This window comes from Bubalus kerabau, chromosome 15 (genome assembly GCF_029407905.1).
Source record: "Bubalus kerabau isolate K-KA32 ecotype Philippines breed swamp buffalo chromosome 15, PCC_UOA_SB_1v2, whole genome shotgun sequence".
NCBI classification, from domain to species: domain Eukaryota; kingdom Metazoa; phylum Chordata; class Mammalia; order Artiodactyla; family Bovidae; genus Bubalus; species Bubalus kerabau.
This window is the reverse complement of record NC_073638.1, coordinates 62,731,984-62,756,201: the sequence shown is the minus strand read 5'-3', so window position 1 is coordinate 62,756,201 and position 24,218 is coordinate 62,731,984. Positions and strand designations below refer to the sequence as shown.

At 38.4% G+C, this 24,218-nt stretch overlaps 1 protein-coding gene across 2 annotated transcripts in view; it reads left to right on the top strand.

Moving 5' to 3' along the window:
• DCDC1 (doublecortin domain containing 1) overlaps nt 1–24,218 on the top strand; it is a 477,869-nt gene that overhangs the window by 15,118 nt on the left and 438,533 nt on the right. Inside the window, exon 2 of one of the 2 annotated variants that reach the window (XM_055549196.1) lies at nt 12,009–12,335. In XM_055549196.1, the coding sequence (XP_055405171.1) occupies nt 12,184–12,335 (152 nt within the window). In that variant the 5' untranslated portion in view covers nt 12,009–12,183. The remainder of the gene's footprint in view (nt 1–12,008; nt 12,336–24,218) is intronic. The other variant, XM_055549197.1, reaches the window with a different exon arrangement.

The following is a 24,218-nucleotide window of genomic DNA, read 5'->3' as shown; positions in this document are numbered from 1 at the left end:
AAAAACATCTACTTCTGCTTTATTGACTATGCCAAAGCCTTTGACTGTGTGGATCACAAGAAACTGTGGAAAATTCTTAGAGATGGGAGTACCAGACCACATTATCTGCCTCCTGAGAAATCTGTATGCAGGTCAAGAGGCAACAGTTAGAACCGGACATGGAACAATGAACTGGTTCCAAATTGGGAAAGGAGTACATCAAGGCTGTATATTGTCACCCTGCTTATTTGATTTATATGCAGATTACATCATGCAAAATGCAGGGCTGGATGAAGCACAAGCTGGAATCAAGATTGCTAGGAGAAATATCAGTAACCTAAAATACACAGATGACACCACCCTTAAGGGAGAAAGTGAAAAAGAACTAAAGAACCTCTTGATGAAAGTGAAAGGGGAGAGTGAAAAAGCTGGCTTAAAACTCAACTTTCAAAAAACTAAGATCATAGCATCTGGTCCCATCACTTCATGGCAAACAGATGGGGAAACAATGGAAACAGTGAGAGACTATTTTCTTGGGCTCTAAAATCACTGCAGCTGGTGACTGCAGCCATGAAATTAATAGACACTTGTTTCTTGGAAGAAGAGCTATGACAAATCTAGACAGCATATTAAAAAGCAGAGACATTCTTTGCTGATAAAGGTCCATCTAGTCAAAGCTTGGTTTTTCTAGTAGTCATGTATGAATGTGAGAGTTGGACTATGAAGAAAACTGAGCACCAAAGAATTGATGCTTTTGAACTGTGGTGTTGGAGAAGACTCTTGAAGAGTCCCTTGGACTGCAAGGAGATCAAACCAGTTAATCCTAAAGAAAATCAGTCCTGAATATTCATTGCAAGGACTAATGCTGAAACTGAAACTCTGATACTTTGGCCACCTGATGCGAAGAACTGACTTCTTAGAAAAGACCCTGATGCTGGGAAAGATTGAAGGCAGGAGGAGAAGGAGATGACAGAGGATGAGATGGTTGGACGACATCACCGACTTGATGGACATGAGTTTGAGCAAGCTCCAGGAGGTGGTGATGACAGGGAAGCCTGGCATGCTGCAGTCCATGGGGTCGCAAAGAGTCATACACCGACTGAATGACTGTACTGAACTAAACAGCAATTAAATCAGTACGGCCAAATCAGAGAGCAGGAAACATGATACATCACTGCCGGAATAGTACATTTCTTCTCAACAGATAGATACATTCTGACTTGGAGTGATATGGCCAAAAAGTCTGCCTAAGGATTTCCAAATAGGTGTTACATAGGACTGGTCTTTAGTAGCTACCTCTGACTCTTCTCCCATCAAATATGTACTAGTTCTCTGTGCCAGAAACTGCAGAACAAGGACCTTCTGAAGTCTTCTCTAAAAACTGGACTTATTCTTTTAGAGCAGTTTAAGATTACAGCAAAACTGAGGGAAAGGTACAGAGATTTATCAAGTAACCCCTACCCCTGACATGTACATAGCCTCCTTCTTTATAAATATCCACCAGAAGACTGGTACATTTATTACAACTGATAAACCTACATTGACATATCATAATCATTAAGAGTCTATAGTTTACATTAGGGTTCATTCATGGTATTCACTTCTATGGTTTAGACAAATGTATAATGGCATGTACCTGTCAATTATGGTATTATACAGAGTATTTTTCATAGAAATATCATGTTCCATATATTCATTTCTATCACCACACCCCTGACCCCTGGCAATTACTTTTTTTAAGGTCTCCACAGTTTTACCATTTGCTATTTGACATTTCCAGAATGTCAGTAGTTGGAATCATATGGTGCATAGACTTTTCATATTGGCTTCTTTCATTTGAATACTCATTTAAGATCCCTCCATATCTTTTCATGGCATCATAGCTCATTTTGGGTTTTTTTTAGTGCTGAATAATATTTCATTACCTAGATAGACCATAGTTTGCGTATCTATTCACCTACTGAAGGACATCTTGGTTGCTTCCAAGTTTTGGCAGTTATGAAGAAACCTGCTATAAACATCCAAGTGCAGGTTTTTGTGTGGACATAAGTTTTCACATTATTTAGATAAATATCAAGAAGCATGATTTCTGAGTCATATGGTAAGTGTGTGTTTAGTTTTGTAAGAAACCACCCAGCTCTTCCAGTGTGGCTGTACTATTTTGCATTCCCGCCAACAGTGAATGAGAGTTCCTGTTGCTTCACAGGATTTTGGCCATTCTAATAGGTGTGTAGTGGTATATCTGTTATTTTAACGTGCATTTGCCTGCTGATATATACTGTGAAGCATCTTGTCATGTGCTTCTTTGCCATCTGTATGTCTTCTTTGGTCAGGTTTCTGTTAAGGTCTTTGGCCCATTTTTAAATCAGGCTGTTTGTTTTCTTATTGTTGAGTTCTAAGAGTTCTTTGTAAATTTCGGATGATATTCATTTATCAGACGTGTCTGTTGCAAATATTTTCTCCCAGTAAGTGACTCGTCTTCTCATTCTCTTTTGTCTTCCACAGAGCAGAAGTTTTTAATTTTAATGAAATGTGGTGGATTGGTTATTTCTTTCATGGATCATGCCTTGGTGTTGTATCTAAGAAGTCATTGACATACCCAAGGTCATCCAGGTTATCTTCTGTGTTATCTTCTAAGAGTGTTATGGTTCTGTTTTACATTTAGTTCTGTGATTCATTTTGAGCTAATTTATGTGAAAGGTATGAGGTCTGTGTTTAGATTCTCTCTCTCTCTTTTTTGCATGTGTATGTGCCACTGTTCCAGTACCATTAGTTGAAAAGACCATCTTTGTGCCATTGTTCGCCTTTGTCAAACTTTGTGTGGGTCTATTTCTGGGCTTCTGTACTTTTCCTCATATAGATCTTATACATATTTTGTTAGATTTATACCTCAGTATTTCTTTTTTTTTTTTTTTTTTTTGAGTAGTGGGCAAATGTTTCTAATTTCAAATTCTACTTGTTTACAATTAACTTTTGTATATTAAGCTTGTATCTTGCAACCGTGCTGTAATTGCACCTACAGCCGTTTAAGATGATGGCAGTCCCACATTTCTTGTATTTTCTTGTTTTCTTGTATCTTTCTTTCACTGCTCCTAGTATATCTAGCCTACTATTATAGAAGGCACCATATAATGTGAGTTTGAATATTCAATTCAGCTGTATAAGATTTAAAAATGATATAATGAAACAGAAGAAATGTTGAGATAGGTAGTAAGTAAGCTAATAGCTTATGAAGTACAGATGGAATTCACAGACTGTATTAAGTATAGATATGTGGGACTTCCCTGGTGGTCTTGTGGTTAAGAATCCTTGCGTCCACTGCAGGGCACATGGTTCAATCCCTGGTCGGGAACTAAGATCTTGCATGCATGCCAAAAAATTATAGATATGTATAAGTCAGTAGTTTAAGAAAGAAACACAGGATTCAGAATATGTGCTAAATGTTACATAGTAATCAAGCTCAATTCAGTTCAGTTCAGTTCAGTCGCTCAGTTGTGTCCGAATCTTTGTGACCCCATGAATCGCAGCACGCCAGGCCTCCCTGTCCATCACCAACTCCTGGAGTTCACTCAGACTCACGTCCATCGAGTCAGTGATGCCATCCAGCCATCTCATCCTCTGTTGTCCCCTTCTCCTCCTGCCCCCAATCCCTCCCAGCATCAGAGTCTTTTCCAATGAGTCAGCTCTTCACATGAGGTGGCCAAAGTACTGGAGTTTCAGCTTTAGCATCATTCCTTCCAAAGAAATCCCAGGGCTGATCTCCTTCAGAATGGACTGGTTGGATCTCCTTGCAGTCCAAGGGACTCTCAGGAGTCTTCTCCAACACCACAGTTTAAAAGCATCAATTCTTTGACACTCAGCTTTCTTCACAGTCCAACTGTCACATCCATACATGACCACAGGAAAAACCATAGCCTTGACTAGACAAACCTTTGTTGGCAAAGTAATGTCTATGCTTTTGAATGTGCTGTCTAGGTTGGACATAACTTTTTTTCCAAGGAGTAAGCGTCTTTTAATTTCATGGCTGCAGTCACCATCTGCAGTGATTTTGGAGCCCCCCAAAATAAAGTCTGACACTGTTTCTTCTGTTTCCCCATCTATTTCCCATGAAGTGATGGGACCAGATGTCATGATCTTAATTTTCTGAATGTTGAGTTTTAAGCCAACTTTTCCACTCTCCTCTTTCACTTTCATCAAGAGGCTTTTGAGTTCCTCTTCACTTTCTGCCATAAGGGTGGTGTCATCTACATATCTGAGGTTATTGATATTTCTCCCAGCAGTCTTGATTCCAGCTTGTGCTTCTTCCAGCCCAGCGTTTCTCATGATGTATTCTGCATATAAGTTAAATAAGCAAGGTGACAATATACAGCCTTGACGTACTCCTTTTCCTATTTGGAACCAGTCTGTTGTTCCATGTTCAGTTCTAACTGTTGCTTCCTGACCTGCATACAGATTTCTCAAGAGGCAGGTCAGGTGGTCTGGTATTCCCATCTCTTTCAGAATTGTCCACAGTTTATTGTGATCCACACAGTGAAAGGCTTTGGCATAGTCAATAAAGCAGAAATAGATGTTTTTCTGGAAGTCCCTTGCTTTTTCGATGATCCAGCGGATGTTGGCAATTTGGTCTCTCGGTTCCTCTGCCTTTTCTAAAACCAGCTTGAACATCAGGAAGTTCATGGTTCACATATTGCTGAAGCCTGGCTTGGAGAATTTTGAGCATTACTTTACTAGCGTGTGAGATGAGTGCAATTGTGCGGTAGTTTGAGCATTTTTTGGCATTGCCTTTCTTTGAGATTGGAATGAAAACTGACCTTTTCCAGTCCTGTGGCCACTGCTGAGTTTTCCAAATTTGCTGGCATGTTGAGTGCAGCACTTTCACAGCATCATCTTTCAGGATTTGAAATAGCTCCACTGGAATTCCATCACCTCCACTAGCTTTGTTCGTAGCGATGCTTTCTAAGGCCCACTTGACTTCACATTCCAGGATGTCTGGCTCTAGGTGAGTGATCACACCATCGTGATTATCTGGGTCGTGAAGATCTTTTTTGTACAGTTCTTCTGTGTATTCTTGCCACCTCTTCTTGATATCTTCTGCTTCTCTTGTGTCCATACCATTTCTGTCCTTTATCGAGCCCATCTTTGCATGACATGTTCCCTTGGTATCTCAAATTTTGTTGAAGAGATCTCTAGTCTTTCCCATTCTGTTGTTTTCCTCTATTTCTTTGCATTGACCGCTGAGGAAGGCTTTCTTATCTCTTGGTATTCTTTGGAACTCTGCATTCAGATGCATATATCTTTCCTTTTCTCCTTTGCTCTTCACTTCTCTTCTTTTCACAGCTATTTGTAAGGCCTCCCCAGACAGCCATTTTGCTTTTTTGCATTTCTTTTCCATGGGGATGATCTTGATCCCTGTCTCCTGTACAATGTCACAAACCTCAGTCCATAGTTCATCAGGCACTCTTATCTATCAGATCTAGTCCCTTAAATCTATTTCTCACTTCCACTGTATAATCATAAGGGATTTGATTTAGATCATACCTGAATGGTTTAGTGGTTTTTCCTACTTTCTTAAATTTAATCAAGTAATCAAGTTAGTAACCTATAAAATGTGCCAAGATAAATAGACTAAATGACATATATGATAGAATAGACAAGTTTTATTCAACAGAGAGGCAGACTAAGTCATGACCTTGCCAATTCAGCGCTGATTTCTGTGTCATCTCTAAACTACCCACAACCTGATAACATCCAATATGGTTCCTTTTGGCCCAAAGAGCTATGCCCAAGAAATACAAATAAAACCTATAGCTCTTCACAAAGTTAATTCACAAGCTATAGCTTTGACGAGGCACAACTGCCTCTATGTCTCTCCCATTATTCCTTGGTACCTTCTATCTGGGCCTCTGGCTCAAATCCCAACTCTGGTTTCCATAGCACACCATCATGGGGAAGACTGATATGGGCAGAAAGAACAAGATTTCGACAGTGTGACCATGGCACTCATACCCTATCTTAAGTATGTTGACTTTACTGCTTTCTTTCCCCTTTCTTATCACTGTATGTATTTTTTTTAGTAAATTGTGTGAATGCTGCTGCTTGCTGCTGCTGCTAAGTTGCTTCAGTTGTGTCTGACTCTGTGCGACCCCATAGACGGCAGCCAACCAGGCTTCCTGTCCCTGGGATTCTCCAGGCGAGAACACTGGAGTGGGTTGCCATTTCCTTCTCCAGTGCATGAAAGTGAAAAGTGAAAGTGAAGTTGCTCAGTCGTGTCCGACTCTAGCGACCCCATGAACTGCAGCCTACCAGGCTCCTCCGTCCATGGTATTCTCCAAGCAAAAGTACTGGAGTGGGGTGCCATTGCCTTCTCCAAAATTGTGTGAATAGAGCATTTTAATTTGGGCTGTGAGCCCTCCTGGTTAGCTTGCTTGGTAATGTGTTCAGCAGCTACCCTTATATCAAGATAATTTTCCACTTGGCAGTACTCTTCACTTTGAACTTCAGTGATCCTCTCTCACAGTCTGAGATTTTAAGCAAATGCATCTGATCATCACTATCTGGCTGAGGGACTAATAACAAGCTGTGAAAGAAGTGTTAAATTATGGTGATTCTATGGCAATCATAAGCACTTTGTCCACAATGAAGGAATTAAGAGGACCAGTCTCTCACCTCTGGAATGGGCCCTTCGTAAGCAAACCCAGGAAAACTAAGCAAATCCCAGTTTACCTGGGAAGAGTAGGAGGGTATCTGTGTCAGCTCTGTCCTATTTACATTCTTTCCTTGCTCAAAGCTGAGGTCAGAGGTACTTAGTGGCTCTAATAGTGACCTTTAAATAGCTTTGGTTATATATTCCCATGCACATTTTTAAGTTGACATTTAAAATTTCCCATTATAAGCTTAAATAGTTGGAAAAGATGTAATTTTTGGTGTACTATGAATGCTGATATTTTAAAATAAAACTATTACATTAGTCTTTTAAACATATCCAATAAAATATAAGTTCCATATGGTTTTTAAAAAACATTTTATGAACATTTTCAAACACAAAAGGAAAAATAATAAACTCCTATATATTCTTTATCCAATATAAAAAGCCATTAACATCTGCCATTCTTATCTATACTCTCTTTCACTTTTCTTCCTATAGTATTTTAGAGCAAACCTGAATAATACTTTGTTTAAAAACAGTTTGGTTTGTATCTCTAACAGATGTTTATTATAATAATACCTTTTATCCGTATCCAATAAAATGATTAACCTTAATACCAATAGTATCCAGTTTGTGTTCAGATATCACCAGTTGCCTCAAAAATGTCTGTCTTCTTAAAGTTGGTTTGTTCAAATCAGGATCTAAACAAGGTTTATACATTGTATTTGGTTGATATAATCCTTAAGTCTCTTTTCTTTTATAACATTTTCCCCCTCCTCTTATTCTCCGTGCTATATCATTTAACATGTTTCTCTATCCTCCCCTATTTCTCACAAACTAGAAGTTAGATCTAAAAACTTGATTACATTCAGTGTTTGTAGCATGAATGAATGCTTTATAGATTTTCCTGTATTTGTAATCTCACTGATCTCACATAAGGAGAAACAATTTCTGGTTGTTTTACTTTAATGACATATTAATATGTTTCAGTGGCATAAGTGATATCAGTCAGATTCATCTATTATAAATTTCCCATCACTCTTTAATAATGACAAACATTACCTGGGGACAGACATTATCTGGACCCACTATTTCATTATGGTTTGCAATATGATCAGTTGCTAATTCTTTTATTCCATCTACATGTATTAATGATGAAAAAGAATTTTCTCTCATCACCTGTTTGGTCATCCAATTATAGCCCACTTTAGGAAACCCCATATATTACAGCCTGCCAGGCTCTTCTGTCCATGGAATTCTCCAAGCAAGAATACTGGAGTGGGTAGCTGCTATTCCCTTCTTCAGGGGATCTTCCCGACCTAGGGATCGAATCTGGGTCTCCTATATTGCAGACAGGTTCTTTACCATATGAGCCACCAGGGAAGCCCTTTAGGAAACCAGAAAAAGTATATTTATTATTTTTCAGAATAATAAATTGGTGCCCTAGCAAGCAACAAAGGTGAGTGATGAAGCAATAAGGTTATAAAACTTTTAGTATTATTAAGTAATCATGGATTTTTATACATTTAAGTTATGACCAACCTAGATAACATATTAAAAAGCAGAGACATTACTTAGCCAACAAAGGTCCGTCTAGTCAAGGCTATGGTTTTTCCAGTGGTCATGTATGGATGTGAGAGTTGGTCTGTGAAGAAAGCTGAACAAAGAATTGATGCTTTTGAACTGTGGTGTTGGAGAAGACTCTTGAGAGTCCCTTGGACTGCAAGGAGATCCAACCAGTCCATTCTGAAGGATATCAGCCCTGGGATTTCTTTGGAAGGAATGATGCTAAAGTTGAAACTCCAGTACTTTGACCACCTCATGCGAAGAGTTGACTCATTGGAAAAGACTCTGATGCTGGGAGGGATTGGGGGCAGGAAGAGAAGGGGAAGACAGAAGATGAGATGGCTGGATAGCATCACTGACTCGATGGACGTGAGTCTGAGTGAACTCCGGGAGTTGGTGATGGACAGGGAGGCCTGGCATGCTGCAATTCATGGGGTCGTAGAGAGTCGGACACGACTGAGGGACTGAACTGAACTGAACTGAATGTTTCAATCTTCTCCTTGACTGAAGTAAAAGCCACGTGGCATGTGGGATCCTAACTCTCCAAACCAGAGACTGAACCTGTGCCCGCTGCAGTGGAAGCCTGCAGTCTTAACCACTAGACGACTAGGGAACTCCTGATCTTTTCCTTTTTTTTTGTTCAGTGTTCAGAGTGCCCCATCTTTGCCCCCTGGAATTCCCTTCAAGTTGGTCCCCATGTCCTTTTGGCATGCCCCACTTGGCTTTAATAGCTTTCTTGTTTTCAGGCATGACAGTATGTCACATGTTCATGGCCTGAATGCTACTGGGATTTTAAAACAGTAAAAATATTAAGAAGCTCTTCTTCAACAGCTGAAAATGTTATATCTTTCTTATTTTTCCTTAAACTTATTTCCATTCAATTCCTTTTTTTTAATTGAAGTATAGTTGATCTATAATACTGTGTTAATTTTAGGTATATAGCAAAATTATTTGGTTTTACATATGTATGTATCAGTTCAGTTCAGTTCAGTCACTCAGTTGTGTCCAACTCTTTGTGACCCCATGAATTGCAGCACTCCAGGCCGGACTGTCCATCACCAACCCCCGGAGTTCACTCAAACTCACGTCCATTGAGTCAGTGATGCCATCCAGCCATCTCATCCTCTGTCGTCCCCTTCTCCTCCTGCCCCCAATCCCTCCCAGCATCAGAGTCTTTTCCAATGAGTCAACTCTTTGCATGAGGTAGCCAAAGAATTGGAGTTTCAGCTTTAGCTTCATTCCTTCCAAAGAACACCCAGGGCTGATCTCCTTTAGAATGGACTGGTTGGATCTCCTTGTAGTCCAAGGGACTCTCAAGAGTCTTCTCCAACAACACAGTTCAAAAGCATCAAGTCTTCGGCACTCAGCTTTCTTCACAGTCCAACTGTCACATCCATACATGACCACTGGAAAAACCATAGCCTTGACTAGATGAACCTTTGTTGGCAAAGTAATGTCCCTCCTTTTTAATATGCTATCTAGGTTGGTCATAATTTTCCATCCAAGGAGTAAGTGTCTTAATTTCATGGCTGCAGTCACCATCTGCAGTGATTTTCAGTTCAGTTCAGTTCAGTCGCTCAGTCGTGTCTGACTCTTTGTGACCCCATTAATTGCAGCACGCCAGGCCCGCCTGTCTATCACCAACTCCCGGAGTTCACCTAGACTCACGACCATCGAGTCAGTGATGCCATCCAGCCATCTCATCCTCTGTCTTCCCCTTCTCCTCCTGCCCCCAATCCCTCCCAGCATCAGAGTCTTTTCCAATGAGTCAACTCTTCGCATGAGGTGGACAAAGTACTGGAGTTTCAGCTTTAGCATAATTTCTTCCAAAGAAATCCCAGGGCTGATCTCCTTCAGAATGGACTGGTTGGATCTCCTTGCAGTCCAAGGGACTCTCAAGAGTCTTCTCCAACACCACAGTTCAAAAGCATCAATTCTTTGGCACTCAGCCTTCTTCATAGCCCAACTGTCACATCCATACATGACCACTGGAAAAACCATAGCCTTGACTAGATGAACCTTTGTTGGCAAAGTAATGTCTCTGCTTTTTAATATGCTATCTAGGTTGGTCATAACTTTCCTTCCAAGGAGTAAGCGTCTTTTAATTTCATGGCTGTAGTCACCATCTGCAGTGATTTTGGAGCCCAAAAAAATAAAGTCTGACACTGTTTCCACTGTTTCCCCATCTATTTCCATGAAGTGATGGGACCGGATGCCATGATCTTCATTTTCTGAATGTTGAGTTTTAAGCCAACTTTTCCACTCTCCACTTTCACTTTCATCAAGAGGCTTTTTAGTTCCTCTTCACTTTCTGCTATAAGAGTGGTGTCATCTGCATATCTGATGTTATTGATATTTCTCCCGGCAGTCTTGATTCCAGCTTGTGCTTCTTCCAGCCCAGCGTTTCTCATGATGTACTCTGCATATAAGTTAAATAAGCAGGGTGACAATATACAGCCTTGACGTACTCCTTTTCCTATTTGGAACCAGTCTGTTGTTCCATGTTCAGTTCTAACTGTTGCTTCCTGACCTGCATACAGATTTCTCAAGAGGCAGATCAGGTGGTCTGGTATTCCCATCTCTTTCAGAATTGTCCACAGTTTATTGTGATCCACACAGTCAAAGGCTTTGGCATAGTCAATAAAGCAGAAATAGATGTTTTTCTGGAAGTCCCTTGCTTTTTCCATGGTCCAGCAGATGTTGGCAATTTGGTCTCTCGGTTCCTCTGCCTTTTCTAAAGCCAGCTGGAACATCAGGAAGTTCACGGTTCACATATTGCTGAAGCCTGGCTTGGAGAATTTTGAGCATTACTTTACTAGCGTGTGAGATGGGTGCAATTGTGCGGTAGTTTGAGCATTCTTTGGCATTGCCTTTCTTTGGGATTGGAATGAAAACTTACCTTTTCCAGTCCTGTGGCCACTGCTGAGTTTTCCAAATTTGCTGGCATGTTGAGTGCAGCACTTTCAGAGCATCATCTTTCAGGATTTGAAATAGCTCCACTGGAATTCCATCACCTCCACTAGCTTTGTTCGTAGTGATGCTTTCTAAGGCCCACTTGACTTCACATTCCAGGATGTCTGGCTCAAGGTGAGTGATCACACCATTGTGATTATCTGGGTCATCAAGCTCTTTTTCATACAGTTCTTATGTGTATTCTCCCCCCAAAAATAAAGTCAGCCACTGTTTCCACTGTTTCCCCATCTATTTCCCATGAAGTGATGGGACCGGATGCCATGATCTTCGTTTTCTGAATGTTGAGCCTTAAGCCTTAACTTTTTCACTCTCCTCTTTCACTTTCATCAAGAGGCTCTTTAGTTCCTCTTCACTTTCTGCCATAAGGGTGGTGTCATCTGCATATCTGAGCTTATTGATATTTCTCCCGGCAATCTTGATTCCAGCTTGTGCTTCTTCCAGCCCAGCGTTTCTCATGAGGTACTCTGCATAGAAGTTAAATAAGCAGGGTGACAATATACAGCCTTGACATACTCCTTTTCCTATTTGGAACCAGTCAGTTGTTCCATGTCCAGTTCTAACTGTTGCTTCCTGACCTGCATACACGTGTATCAAGAGGCAGGTCAGATGGTGTGGTATTCCCATCTCTTTCAGAATTTTCCACAGTTTATTGTGATCCATACAGTCAAAGTATTTGACATAGTCAATAAAGCAGAAATAGATGTGAAGTCTCTTGCTTTTTTGATGATGTTGGCAATTTGATCTCTGGTTCCTCTAGCGATGTTTTAGCAAATAGCAAAATTAAAATACTTTGCAAAAAATATTCGTTTTTTCTTAAATAGTATTGCAACTATCAAAGATTTAGATTCATGTTTTTGTCTTCCTTTAGGTCTCATCTCTGCTCATTTCTAATGAGATTTCACATTTAGCAACCACTACATAATGGGAAGTAAATTGTGATTAATGCCCAGCCTCACTGATAATCCAGGAGGATTTTACATTTTACGTTAAATAACATTCTTCCTCAGTTTGAGCTGAAAATGACAGAAGACCACAAAGTGGTACTTTCTCAGTCTCCTTTATCACCCTTGACTAAAGTCACAGACATATCACAGCAAAGCAATCCTGAAGACACCTTCAATGGGGATACCATTCAGTCAACTTACAAATATATTTCAAATGGCTTACCAAGGTAAGAAGCAGCATCTTAAACTTTTTTTATTACTTATTATTATTTCAGCAGCTTAAGCAATTCTGATGGGGATAAAAGTGCTTTAAGTGTTAGCTCTTTTATGTAAATTCTCTGTATTTAGTAAAGACTGTATCAATAAAAATTTGGAGATGTGATGGGCTGCCAGGTTGTTGCCTAGGTTAGAACCCTTCTGTTTGTTTTTTTTCCGCCTATTTTATGGGAATGAAAAAGATAGATGATACAATAAACATAAATGATTCCTGGAGCCCGACTTGGACAGGTAGGCTAGTGATGAGAACAGTAATGGCAGGGCGGGCAGTGCTTGCTATTTGCCAGTCATCATGCTTGGAGAAGGCAATGGCAGCCCACTGCAGCACTCTTGCCTGGAGAAGCCCAGGGACGGGGGAGCCTGGTGGGCTGCCGTCTGTGGGGTCGCACACAGTTGGACACGACTGAAGTGATGCAGCGGCAGCAGCTGTCACCATGCTAAGTGCTTAGCCTGTGTTATATTTATTTAGTTCTCAAAACAACTCTGAGAGGAATGTACGGCAGACAGTATTTTAGTCATCTCCATTTTATGTATGAGGAAACCAAGACCTAGAGAGGTTAATTAATGTCACACAGCTGGTACGTAAAGAAAGTGTGTGAGTTGCTCAGTCCTGTCTGATTTTTTGCAACCCCATGGACTGTAGCCTGCCAGACTCGTTGTCCATAGGATTCTCCAGGCAGGAATACTGGAGTGGGTTGCCATTTCCTTCTCCAGGGGATCTTCCTGACCCAGGGATTGGACCCCGGTATCCTTCATTGCAGGCAGGTTCTTCACAGTCTGAGCCACCAGGGTAAGTAGAAAAGGTAAAGTTTGAACCCAGATAGCTCTAACTCCACAGATGAAACTCATACTCTACCACACTTCTCAGAAATATAAAGCAGAGGAGACAGAGATATTTTTCCTGTGGTTTTTTTTTTCTCAATTAGAAAGTAAAAGAACAGAGACTTTCCTGGTAGTCCAGTGGCTAAGACTCCATGCTCCCAGTGCAGGGAGCTTGAGTTCGATCCCTGGTCGGGGAACTAGATCCCACTTGCTGCAACTTAGGGGAAAATAAAAGGTCCCACCATAAATAAGAACTGCTGCAGCCAAATAAATATTAAAAAAATAAAAAAGGAAGTAAAAGAACAAAAAAGTATATGTTAGGTTTTGATAAACTGTTGTCTGGCTAAATGTAATACCATAGTTTTTATGTTTAAAAGGAAATGTTGATTATAAAAATATTGAAGAAAGTATTCTTAAATTACGGATTGTGTTAATCTCCTTACATACGATATCTCCTGTTTATATCTTTGAGGAGTTTGATTGTCTTTTTTTTTTAATCTGTCACTAAGTTTTTAGGTGAAAGTGAAATATAGATTTTCAGCTAACCTTCGTTTTGCCCTGTTCCTCTAAGCTGTGAGTGCATGTTAGCAATGTCTGAGAGCACTGACACAGTGTGCTAGCTACATGGCTAGATAATTCTAGGAAATCATTACCCAGTGGTTATGTTGTAGAGACGTAGGTTTCTCATGATAGTTCCTCCCAGTAAAACAATGGAAGAAAATTTCTAAATAGGATTTTTAAGTAGTCCTTTATACAATTGCCAATGCTAATGTGTGTGTGCACATTTTAAAATTGCCTTTAGAATTTATTTTTACCAAGTTCCCTTTCCAAAATAGTAATAGGTTTACTTTTTATTCTGTCTTTTGTGATATCTTTTATAGAGCTTGTAATTTTATTTGTTCGGTTTCTTTCCATTCTTTGTCTGAGTCTCTAACTTTTGTTTTATTTGCTTTTTGTATTACACTTTTCCTACCACCTTTTTCTTATAGTTTGTTTCATTGTACTTCTATTTCTTTGTCTGGATCCTGACTTCTTTTCAGAGAAGACGATGGCGCCCCACTCCAGTACTCTTGCCTGGCAAATCCCATGGATGGAGGAGCCTGGTAGGCTGCAGTCCATGGGGTCGCTAAGAGTCGGACACGACTGAGTGACTTCATTTTCACTTTTCACTTTCGTGCATTGGAGAAGGAAATGGCAACCCACTCCAGTGTTCTTGCCTGGAGAATCCCAGGGACGGGGGAGCCTGGTGGGCTGCCATCTATGGGGTCGCAGAGTCGGACACGACTGAAGCAACTTAGCAGCAGCAATAGCAGTAACTTCTTTTCTATCACCATTGTCTGTTACCATCAACTTTATATGATATACCTAGAAGTAACCCTCTTCTTGACAATTGAATAGAAAGTCAAAGACAATGCCCAGAGGCCCTTTACTTTTATGAAAAAGAAAATGACGAGTTTCAACCTGAAGGGTCAAGTTCATAAAGGCTAATGGTAATCTAAGATCCATTGGCAGTAATATGATTATCAGAGAGAGGCAATTTTCTCCGAGTAAAGACGTTTCCCCCCTGATTGAGGTTAAAACTTCTCTTGTCTCATCCTTTTTTCCCTTGCCACCTTTATTCCACCATCTTTTTGATCCTTTATGAGAAATAATTATTAAAGTATAGTCAATTTGTTGTTCCTTTACTTATATAACAGAGACTGTGCTTTTCTTCACTAAAAACATTGTACGTTTTTACAAAACCTGCCCACATTAAATCCAGTCTTTGTAACCATGCAGTGATGAATCACATTATTCTCATGTTATTATCTGTGGTATTAATTTACTTTTTATTGCATTTACCTTATCCTTCTTTTCTCTCTTTCTTGTGTTCTTACAATGGTTTGCCTCTGTCATTCTGTTATATTTGTTTGTAGCAAAGCAAAAACTGCTGTGCCAGGAGCCTTCCCTTCCCCCCGAAAAGAAAACTAATCATCAATAGTGTGAGTTCAATATATCGTGCCCAAGAAGGACTGATCCTCCCATTTTATGACTTGCCACCAAAAGGTCAGATGACTGGAGAAATCTAGCTTCATTCTTGTGGTTACTTCAAGGAAAGCAAATGATAGGGAACCTTTCCTACCCAGCTGTAGTCTGATGCATTCCCAGGTGACCTGGTACAGGGTATCAACCTTTGAAGCATGAAGCAGAATCAATTATTTATTGGTAATAGGTATCTAGGGGCAGTTCTGCTCTATTTGTGGAAGGTGTCTCTGAATGCTAAAAGTGGACAATTTCCAAATTAAAATTGCATTTTTAAAAAGATTTTTTTATGTAGATCATTTTTAAAGTCTTCATTGAATTAGTTTATGGTATTGCTTCTGTTTTATGTCTTGCTGTTTTGGCTGTGAGGCTTGTGGGATCTTAACTCCCCAACCAAGGATTTAACCTGCATCTCCTGCATTGGAAAGTGAAGTCTTAAAAACTGGACTGCCAGGGAAGTCCCAAAATTGTATATCACAAAACTAACAGAATGGTCTAGATAGTTAATATCTCTTTCTATCCCACATATATTTTAATAAGTTTTAGCTGATGGTCATCTAAGAATGTAATTTCATGATTTTTATAATAGAATGTTGTAGTGTTGTTGTTTTTTTTTAATCCTGCTTGCAACTAAGTGTAATATCAAGTCTTTTAGTTCCCCAGAGGACAAATTATTGTTAGTATATTATATTAGGACTTAAATCAGTTTTAAAAGTGAATTGCCAACAACTTCTTATTATAGATTATCTGGTTGCTGATTCACAGACAAATCTTGCTTTCGAGGAGACCAACAGTGCTTAATCTAGTCACTCACTTTTTTATGTCATTTTAGTTATCTTGGCTATTTTGAATTGGAATGAGTCTTAGACTCTTTTTGAAATATAAGTATTTGGTTATGTTACCTTTTCTAGGGACAGCAAGGCACCAGCAAGGCAACACCTCCACTGTTTTCAACCTCCATTGCCCAACAAATTACACTTTTCCTAATTCAAAACTTTTGTCATATTTTTCCTTAAAGTCTTAAAAAAACACTCTGCAGATCCAAACATTAATATATTGGTGGTGTTGGTGGTTTAGTCTCTAAGTCATGTCTGACTCTTGAGACCCCGTAGACTGCAGCCTACCAGGCTCCTCTGTCCATGGGATTCTCCTGGCAAGAAACTGGAGTGGGTTGCCATTTCCTTCTCCAGGGGATCTTCCCAACCTAGGAATCAAACCCAGGTCTCCTGCATTGCAGGCAGATTCTTTACTGACTGAGCTATACTTTAAAAATGTTAAAAGACTATATCATTTCTTTTTAAAAATTTGCATTTCCTCTGGAAAATCCTTATATTTCTATAATCTCCCCCAATTTTAGATTTAAGATGTGCTTTATTTTTATTCCTTTGCTAGTTTGCACAAGCAGAACTAATATTCATTTTTTCCTTTGAGTGGGATAATTTATGCCCTGATCCTGTACTCAGATGAGTCCTTTACAAATTGTATAAATTGTTTTTCTTTTTTACGTTTCCTTCTACAAAAGCAAGAAAGTTCAATTTAACAAACATTGAATATCTCCTTTAGGATATACGTGTAATTTGAACATAATACATTAGTTATTATTCAGTAATTGAGCTACAAATGAAAATTGGGCTTACTGTGCTATAAAATAATTGAAAATTGCACTGCAATCAAGGTATCTTTACCAATATTTCTAGGTCAAACTAGAATTATATTTTCTTCTGGTATTCAAAATAAAATTTGGCGGAAATTGTTCACATTTATTATTGCCACTTCTGTTATTCACTTTCCATGATGTTTAAATTACATTTTACCTAGTAACTGTAGAAAGGTGTTTATGTCTTTAGAGGTTATTTGTTTCTTCAACTGGGGGAAAGGTAGAATGACAAGTAATGAAATCTTTGTGCTTTGTGTTCTCCACATTTTGTACAAGTTTCCATGCAGCAAACATATGTGGGGTTATTTCTTTTATCTGTTGCATCCAGTATTTTAAGTTGGTGATTTCTTATTAAATGTACTTAAGGTCATTTTCCTTTATGTTTACATTTTCTTATTTGTATTTATTCTAATTAGAGAGTTTAATTACGGTTAAAATGATAATAGGATAAAGACAAGTTTTACAAATGACAATATTAAGGAAAAAAAAACCCATAACTCTTCAGGAAGGTTTAAATGCCATAGGAATATAAAGCAAGAAATATATGCTTGTCAAATATACAGTATAAATAAATAATTTAGATGAAAATGGTTGACTACATTTAACAAAGAGACTACTAAATAATGAGGGGCTAAAGAGTGGTTGTTAGATTTGATGTACTTCATTGTACATTGCAAGTAATTGCTATCCATAAAAATTCTATGGCTTCTGTATAAGAAAAAGAGACATTTTGACAGGCAACACTGGTATGAAGCGACAGCAAGCACAAATCCTTGGCAACTGTCATTATCCTGCTGTTGAATTCACATCCAAACTGTGTGATAACTTAGACCTGCATGCTTGTTATTGAGCCATGATCTGTCAAAGTAGCCACACTTCCTGCTTATGAATAGAATTATTAGCCACATGCAGATTTCTGCCATAGAAATCTAAACTCAACAAGAATGCTTTGTGTTTCAAAATCAGGGGAAAACCTCCATGTCATTTTATGCTTATGCTGAAATTTCTGGTGAAGTGTTCTTGATAAAATAAAAGTCACATTTTAAAGAGAATACCATATTTAGCCCATCATAAAATATTCAAAATCAGTAAAGATTTTGAATAAAGCTAAAAGTGAAGCAAATGTGATTAGAAAGTTCATTGTATATGTTAGGCTACTATTAGCAGAGTAATGGGAAATTCAGCTGAAAGTGACTTTAAAACTAGACAGTCACTATCTCATGTAACAGGAACTTCAGAAACAGGGCCAATTCTAGGGTTTGTTCACTGCTTCAGCAGGAGTATCAAAGACCTTGACCCTTTATATCTTTCCCTGCACCATCCTCATAATATTGGCTAGATCCTTGGGTTTGAATTCTCTTACTGGGAAGGCTCATCATATGCTCACTAGATGCTCACTAGACAATTTCTGACTAAAGAGGATAGGTATTTGATTATTTGTATCTTTTTTATTAGTGCAAAAACCTTTCTCCAGAACGCTTCTACTCATTTCTCATTGGCCAAAATTGGATCACAGGCTGCTTAAGTAACCCATCATGCAAGGGAAATGGAATTAGCATCACTGGTGTCAGACCATTGAATATTTACTCTCTGCAGCTATCAAGGGATGCCTTCCATGGACATATAAAGAGGGTGACTATTCAACATAACTGAGGCTTTTCATCGAAGGAAAAATGGAGAAAGGACCCTTGGATAATCAGTGTTACATGACATAGTTTTGACTTTTGGCTTAATTATATTTTACTTTTTAAATGTATATGTTTCTTATCAATGGAATTTTTGTGTTACATTTTTTCATGATGTCATAATTATCAAAGAATAATTCTTGCATATCAATCATTAGTTGAGTTCCAGTGGCAGTAAAGAGACAAAACAAGGTTCTTACCCTTGCAGAATGGGATATGAAATCATCTGAAATCACATAATAAATCACAAAGTAAAGATATCAGTATGCAAAAAGTATATCAGTTCTTGCACAGGACCTGGCAGAATGATTTGAAATAAGGAATGACTAGGATCTATTGGGGTTAATCCCTCACATATGTCCTATCAGCCTGTACAGATTTGTTGAGATTTTTCTCTGTATCCTAACCCCTGAACTTCTTCATCTTAATAACCAAGAGTTTTCCTTCACAATACTAGTCACAGTTATTGTAAATTTATATGCAAGACTATGTGTATGACATTTCTCTTTCCCACTAGACAATTATTGTTATTATGAAGGGGTTTTAGAAAATGTAAACACTGAGTTCAATTAATATTTATTAAATACTTACTGATTGAGGGACCTCCCTCGTGGTCCAGTGGCTAAGACTCCACGTTCCCAATTCAGGGGGCCTGAGTTTGATTCCTGGTCAGAGAACTAGATCGCATGTACTGCAACTAAGAGTTCACATGCTACCACTAAAGATACCGCATGTTTCAATGAACATCAAAGATCCCATGTGCTGCAACCAAGACCCAGTGCAGCCAGATAAATAAATATTTTTAAAAATACTAATTGAAGGATATACAATACTGAGTATAGATCAGCTGAGTGAATAGCACTGGCAAAAAGGCATACATGTAAGAACTATGGAAGACAATGTGCTGCAGTCATAGCTGAGGGATATTGTAAGGATATTACAGGGGATCAGTGGGCTTCCCCAGTGGCTCAGATGGTAAGGAATCTGCCTGCCAAGCAGGAGACACGGGTTAGATCCCTGGGTTAGGAAGATCCCCTGGAGAAGAAATGGAAACCTACTCTAGTATTCTTATCTGGGAAATCCCATGGACAGAGGAGCCAGGCAGGTCGCAAAAGAGTCAGACACGACTTAGCAACTAAACAACAACAGCAGCAAGCATGACGTTAGTAGAAGTTTTCTTCAAGTTGCTATTAAAAAACCGCTAAGAGTTACTGATGCTATTAAAATAGAGGAAATGAGAAGGAAGATTGCTCTTGCCAAAACTAGAATCCTGCCATTAAGTATTATCTGGTCTATTTATCTGCTTTTTCTAGACTCCTCCCTGGGCATATTTTGTTGTACTTTTAGACCTCACATCTTTACTTAGTTGTTGCTTTGTGAAACAAAAGTTGTAAATTAGATTTAATGGAAACCACAGAGAGTAAAGCATAATTAAATATTTGTGGTTCAGCTGGTAAAGAATCAGCCTGCAATGTGGGAGACCTGGGTTCAATCCCTGGTTAGGAAGATCCCCTGGAGAAGGGAAAGGCTACCCACTTGAGTATTCTGTGGACTGTATAGTCCATGGGGTCACAAAGAGTTGGACACAACTGAGCAGATTTCACTGAGACATTAAGAGGGTTGTCAATTCCACAGTGTTTAAGATCTGTCCCTAATGATCTTTTTGACTGTAATAGAAAACCTTTATGTATAGTATTATACTGTTTCAGAAAAGAATGAAAGCTTAGTTAATCTATTAATGTGCCTACCAGCTTTGTAGTTCTGTGATTTATCATATCTATTATATCATATGTAGAAATTGTTTAAAAGATTCAATAACCTAAAGTTTTTAACCAATAGTTTTTATCCATACTGTTAAATTTTGACATGTTTTTACTAATCTTACTATAAGCAAACATAGCATTCTTAAATATTTACATAGTTTGCATACATATAGACTTACAAAGGCTTCCCAGGTAGCTCATTGGTTAAGAATCTGCCTGCCAATGAAGGAGCTGTGGGACACTTGGGTTCGATCCCTGGGTCAGCAGGATCATCTGGAGGACGAAATGACAACCCACTCCAGTATTCTTGCCTGGAAAATATCATGGACTGAGGAGCGTGGCAGGCTACAGTCCATGGATCACAAAGAGAGGAACATGACCAAGTGACTAAGCACACATGCAGACCTATAAAACCACATTTGTTTTTTATGACTAAATTTCTAAACAATTATTCAAATTGCTAAAAGAAATAATCTTTTTCCAATAACTGACGTTAAACTAACTCAGAAATGGTGTAGTCGATGTTGTTAATGGAAACATACCAGGATATTGGGATTCCCTGGTGGCTCAGTGGTAAAGAATCTGCCTGCTAATGCAGGAGACGCAAGAGAGGAGGGATCCATCCTGGGTCAGGAAGATCCCCTGGAGGAGGGTATGCCAACCCACTCCAGTATTTTTGCCTGGAAAATCCCATGGACAGAGGAGCCTGGCAGGCTACAGTCCATGGATCGCAGAGTCAGTCGTGACTGAGCACACACGTACATAAAATAAAATACCAGGATATTCTCATCCAGATGAATACCTCCCCCCATTTACTACTTTAGGAAGTAGTAATTTATTCTAATGACAATGCCACTTCTCAAAGCACTTTCTTAAGTTCCTCTTTGGATTTGCCATCAGAATCAGTGGTACATTCTTTTAAATAACCTCAGTTTTTAATGATGACAAAATTTAATCTTAAATAGTTGCATTTTAATCTTCTGGAAAAGAAAATATCCGGATCTAAATTTGGTATAAAAATTGAGTAATCAAAACTGCATAATTGTATAGCTAGTGTGTTACACAGAAATTTAATATGGGTCCCCAAGATTCCCACCCACTGGTAAATATGCCTGGTGTAATTCCCTCCTCTTGGGTGTGGGTAGGATTGTGACTATGACAGAATGTCACTCCTATGAATATGTTACATTATATGGCAAAGATTTTTTCAGATGTAGTTAGGGTATATAATCAGTTGTCTTTGAGTTAATCAAATGGGAGTTTATCCTGGGTGGGCCTAACTTAATCAGATCTACTCTTAAATGAGAGTTTAGAGATCAGAAACAGAAAAGAAAGATGAATTCCTCTGGCTTCAAAGAAGATGATAATAACTATGAGTTTTTTTAACTGTAAGGAACTGAATTCTGGCAAAACCTGAATGAGTTTGGAAGAAGATCCTGAGCATCAGATAAGACTGCAGCCCCAGCTGACACCTTCATTTCAGCCTATGAGATCCTGAGCACAGGTTCCTGCTAAGCTTTGCCCAGACTTCTGACGCATGGAATGAAGCTGTGCTATGATAAATAGGTGTTGTTTTAAGCCATTTGTTGCATAGGAGTAGAAAACTAATATAGACAGATAGGTATAAAGATAGATACAGAGGTAGTTCTTAAGAAGGTGTATTCTTAAGTAGTATGATTGATATTCTTGTGTCAATCTAATATAGTAGATTTTAGAATTCAGGCTGGTATACATGTGTTCCCCATCCTGAACCCTCCTCCCTCCTCCCTCCCCATTCCATAATTTTGATATTTGGCAAATCTAATACAGTTATGTAAAGTTTAAAAATAAAATAAAATTAAAAAAAAAAAAAAAAAGAATTCAGGCTGGAAAAAATGCTCTGTATCAGAGGTAAAAATTATTTTTACCATTGATGAAAGAGTAAATAATACAATGATGAATTGGAATACTTGACAGAAATTGAAGTCTAGCATTTTAGATGGTAGGAAAGGATAAATGAGATTTAGTGATCCCAGCTATCAAACCTACCAGGGCACATGTATAGGAAGAAAGTACATTTTTATTCAGGGAGGTGGCATAGAAGTCTTATTGAAGAAAAAGCTTCTTGAAATATGTGTATATATGAATTACCTACAGATATAATGAAAGATTCACAGTAGAGACATATCATAGACTTAGGACAAGATAATAATCCTGACATAGAAAGTTCAAAAAGAAGATCTGGTTATAAAATGAGCCTATGTTCTAGAATGTGGTAGGAAGCCTCTACAGTAAATTAAGACAAAAATGAGGTGTTTTTTTTTTGATAAATGTTATTTTTTCTTTTTTTTTGGTTAAAGGTTATTTTTTCATTTCATAAAACAACTAGTTTAAAAATCCACATGGAATTCCTAGTGGGAATTTTCTAGTTGGGAAAAAAGAAAGTCCAAGAAAACTGTGATACAATTTATCAAATTTTATAAAAGATAGCTAACAAGTATAGATCTTATCAAAACTTGTATCTTAAGAGAAATAACAAGATGTAGATCTTCATAGAAATTATAATAAAAAATTATGTAATAATTCATGAGAATCACAGCACAGGATGCGAAGCCTCAAACTCATGCAGGCAGAATTTTGAAGTTAAGTTCCCTACATAAACCAGGAGCCGTGAAAGATAGATGCACCTATCCATGAAAAATGGAATTAAAAATTATTGATGACCAGCTTGAGGAAGCAGCAGTAAATGGATGTGATACGTTCTAGGGTTCTTGCATTGTCTGGAGGATAATATGTGCTTGGCCACTCAGTCGTATCCAACTCTTTGCGGTCCCATGGACTCTAGCCTCTCATTACTCTAGTAATTTAAATTGTGTGATACATTTTAGTGAGTACTTTTTCAATCAATCAACTTGATAGTGTCCTTGCTCCTCTCACTCAGTACAGGCCATGTAAGTCCCTGCCAGTTATGTTTTCCTCTTTTGGGAGGCACCTGATACCCATCTTACTCTAATCTCCTGTGTACCTTATTATCCTGCTGTCCTTGTTCTAGGGCCACTGATGAGTCCTTTCTCATCCACAGGTTTTCCAGTAGCTTATGAAGTTGCCCAGCTTGAGAGTTCTACCCAACAGGGGTAGTGATGAAATTAAACTTTTGAGGGAATTGAATGTATCATACAGAGTCTGCAGAAAGTCGTGTGGTATAGAAATGAGACATGTAGAGGATATTAGCAGAAGTCATGAGGAATGAGGAGGAGGAGGATAGAAATAGGTTAGGCAAGAAGAGGGGCTTCCCAGATGGTGCTTTACTGCAACTTTACTCCAACCCACAAAAGTTTGCCTTCAAGGAATTCTTTCTGCACTTAAAGTTAATATACACCCAGAGTTCTAAGTAGTTTATTTAACATATATTCTCTCTTTATTAGGGGATAGTTTGCAAGTTCTTTTGAGAGTATGAGCCACCAACCCACAAAAGTTTGCCTTCAAGGAATTCTTTCTGCACTTAAAGTTAATATACACCTAGAGTCCTAAGCAGTTTATTTAACATATATTCTCTCTTTATTAGGGGATAGTTTGCAAGTTCTCTTGAGAGTAGGAGCCACATCTCTTTAATTTTTATAATTTCTTAATATTTAGCAGAGTACTAGTGTTTAATGAATGAATGTAAAAGTTTTAAAATGTTACTCAACACTGATTCAAGCATTACATACTTTTTCTTCTTTAGTTTAAATAAGTTTAATGTTTATGAATGTGTATTTTATTTTAGGACATCTCAAGTTCAAGTTCTTTCCTAGATTATGTGAGCTACAACTACAGATTATGTGATCATGGCGAAGTTAATTAGCCTCTCTGAGACAACTTTTTTAATCTGTAAAGTGAAGATAAAAATGTCACTGAGTTCCCAGG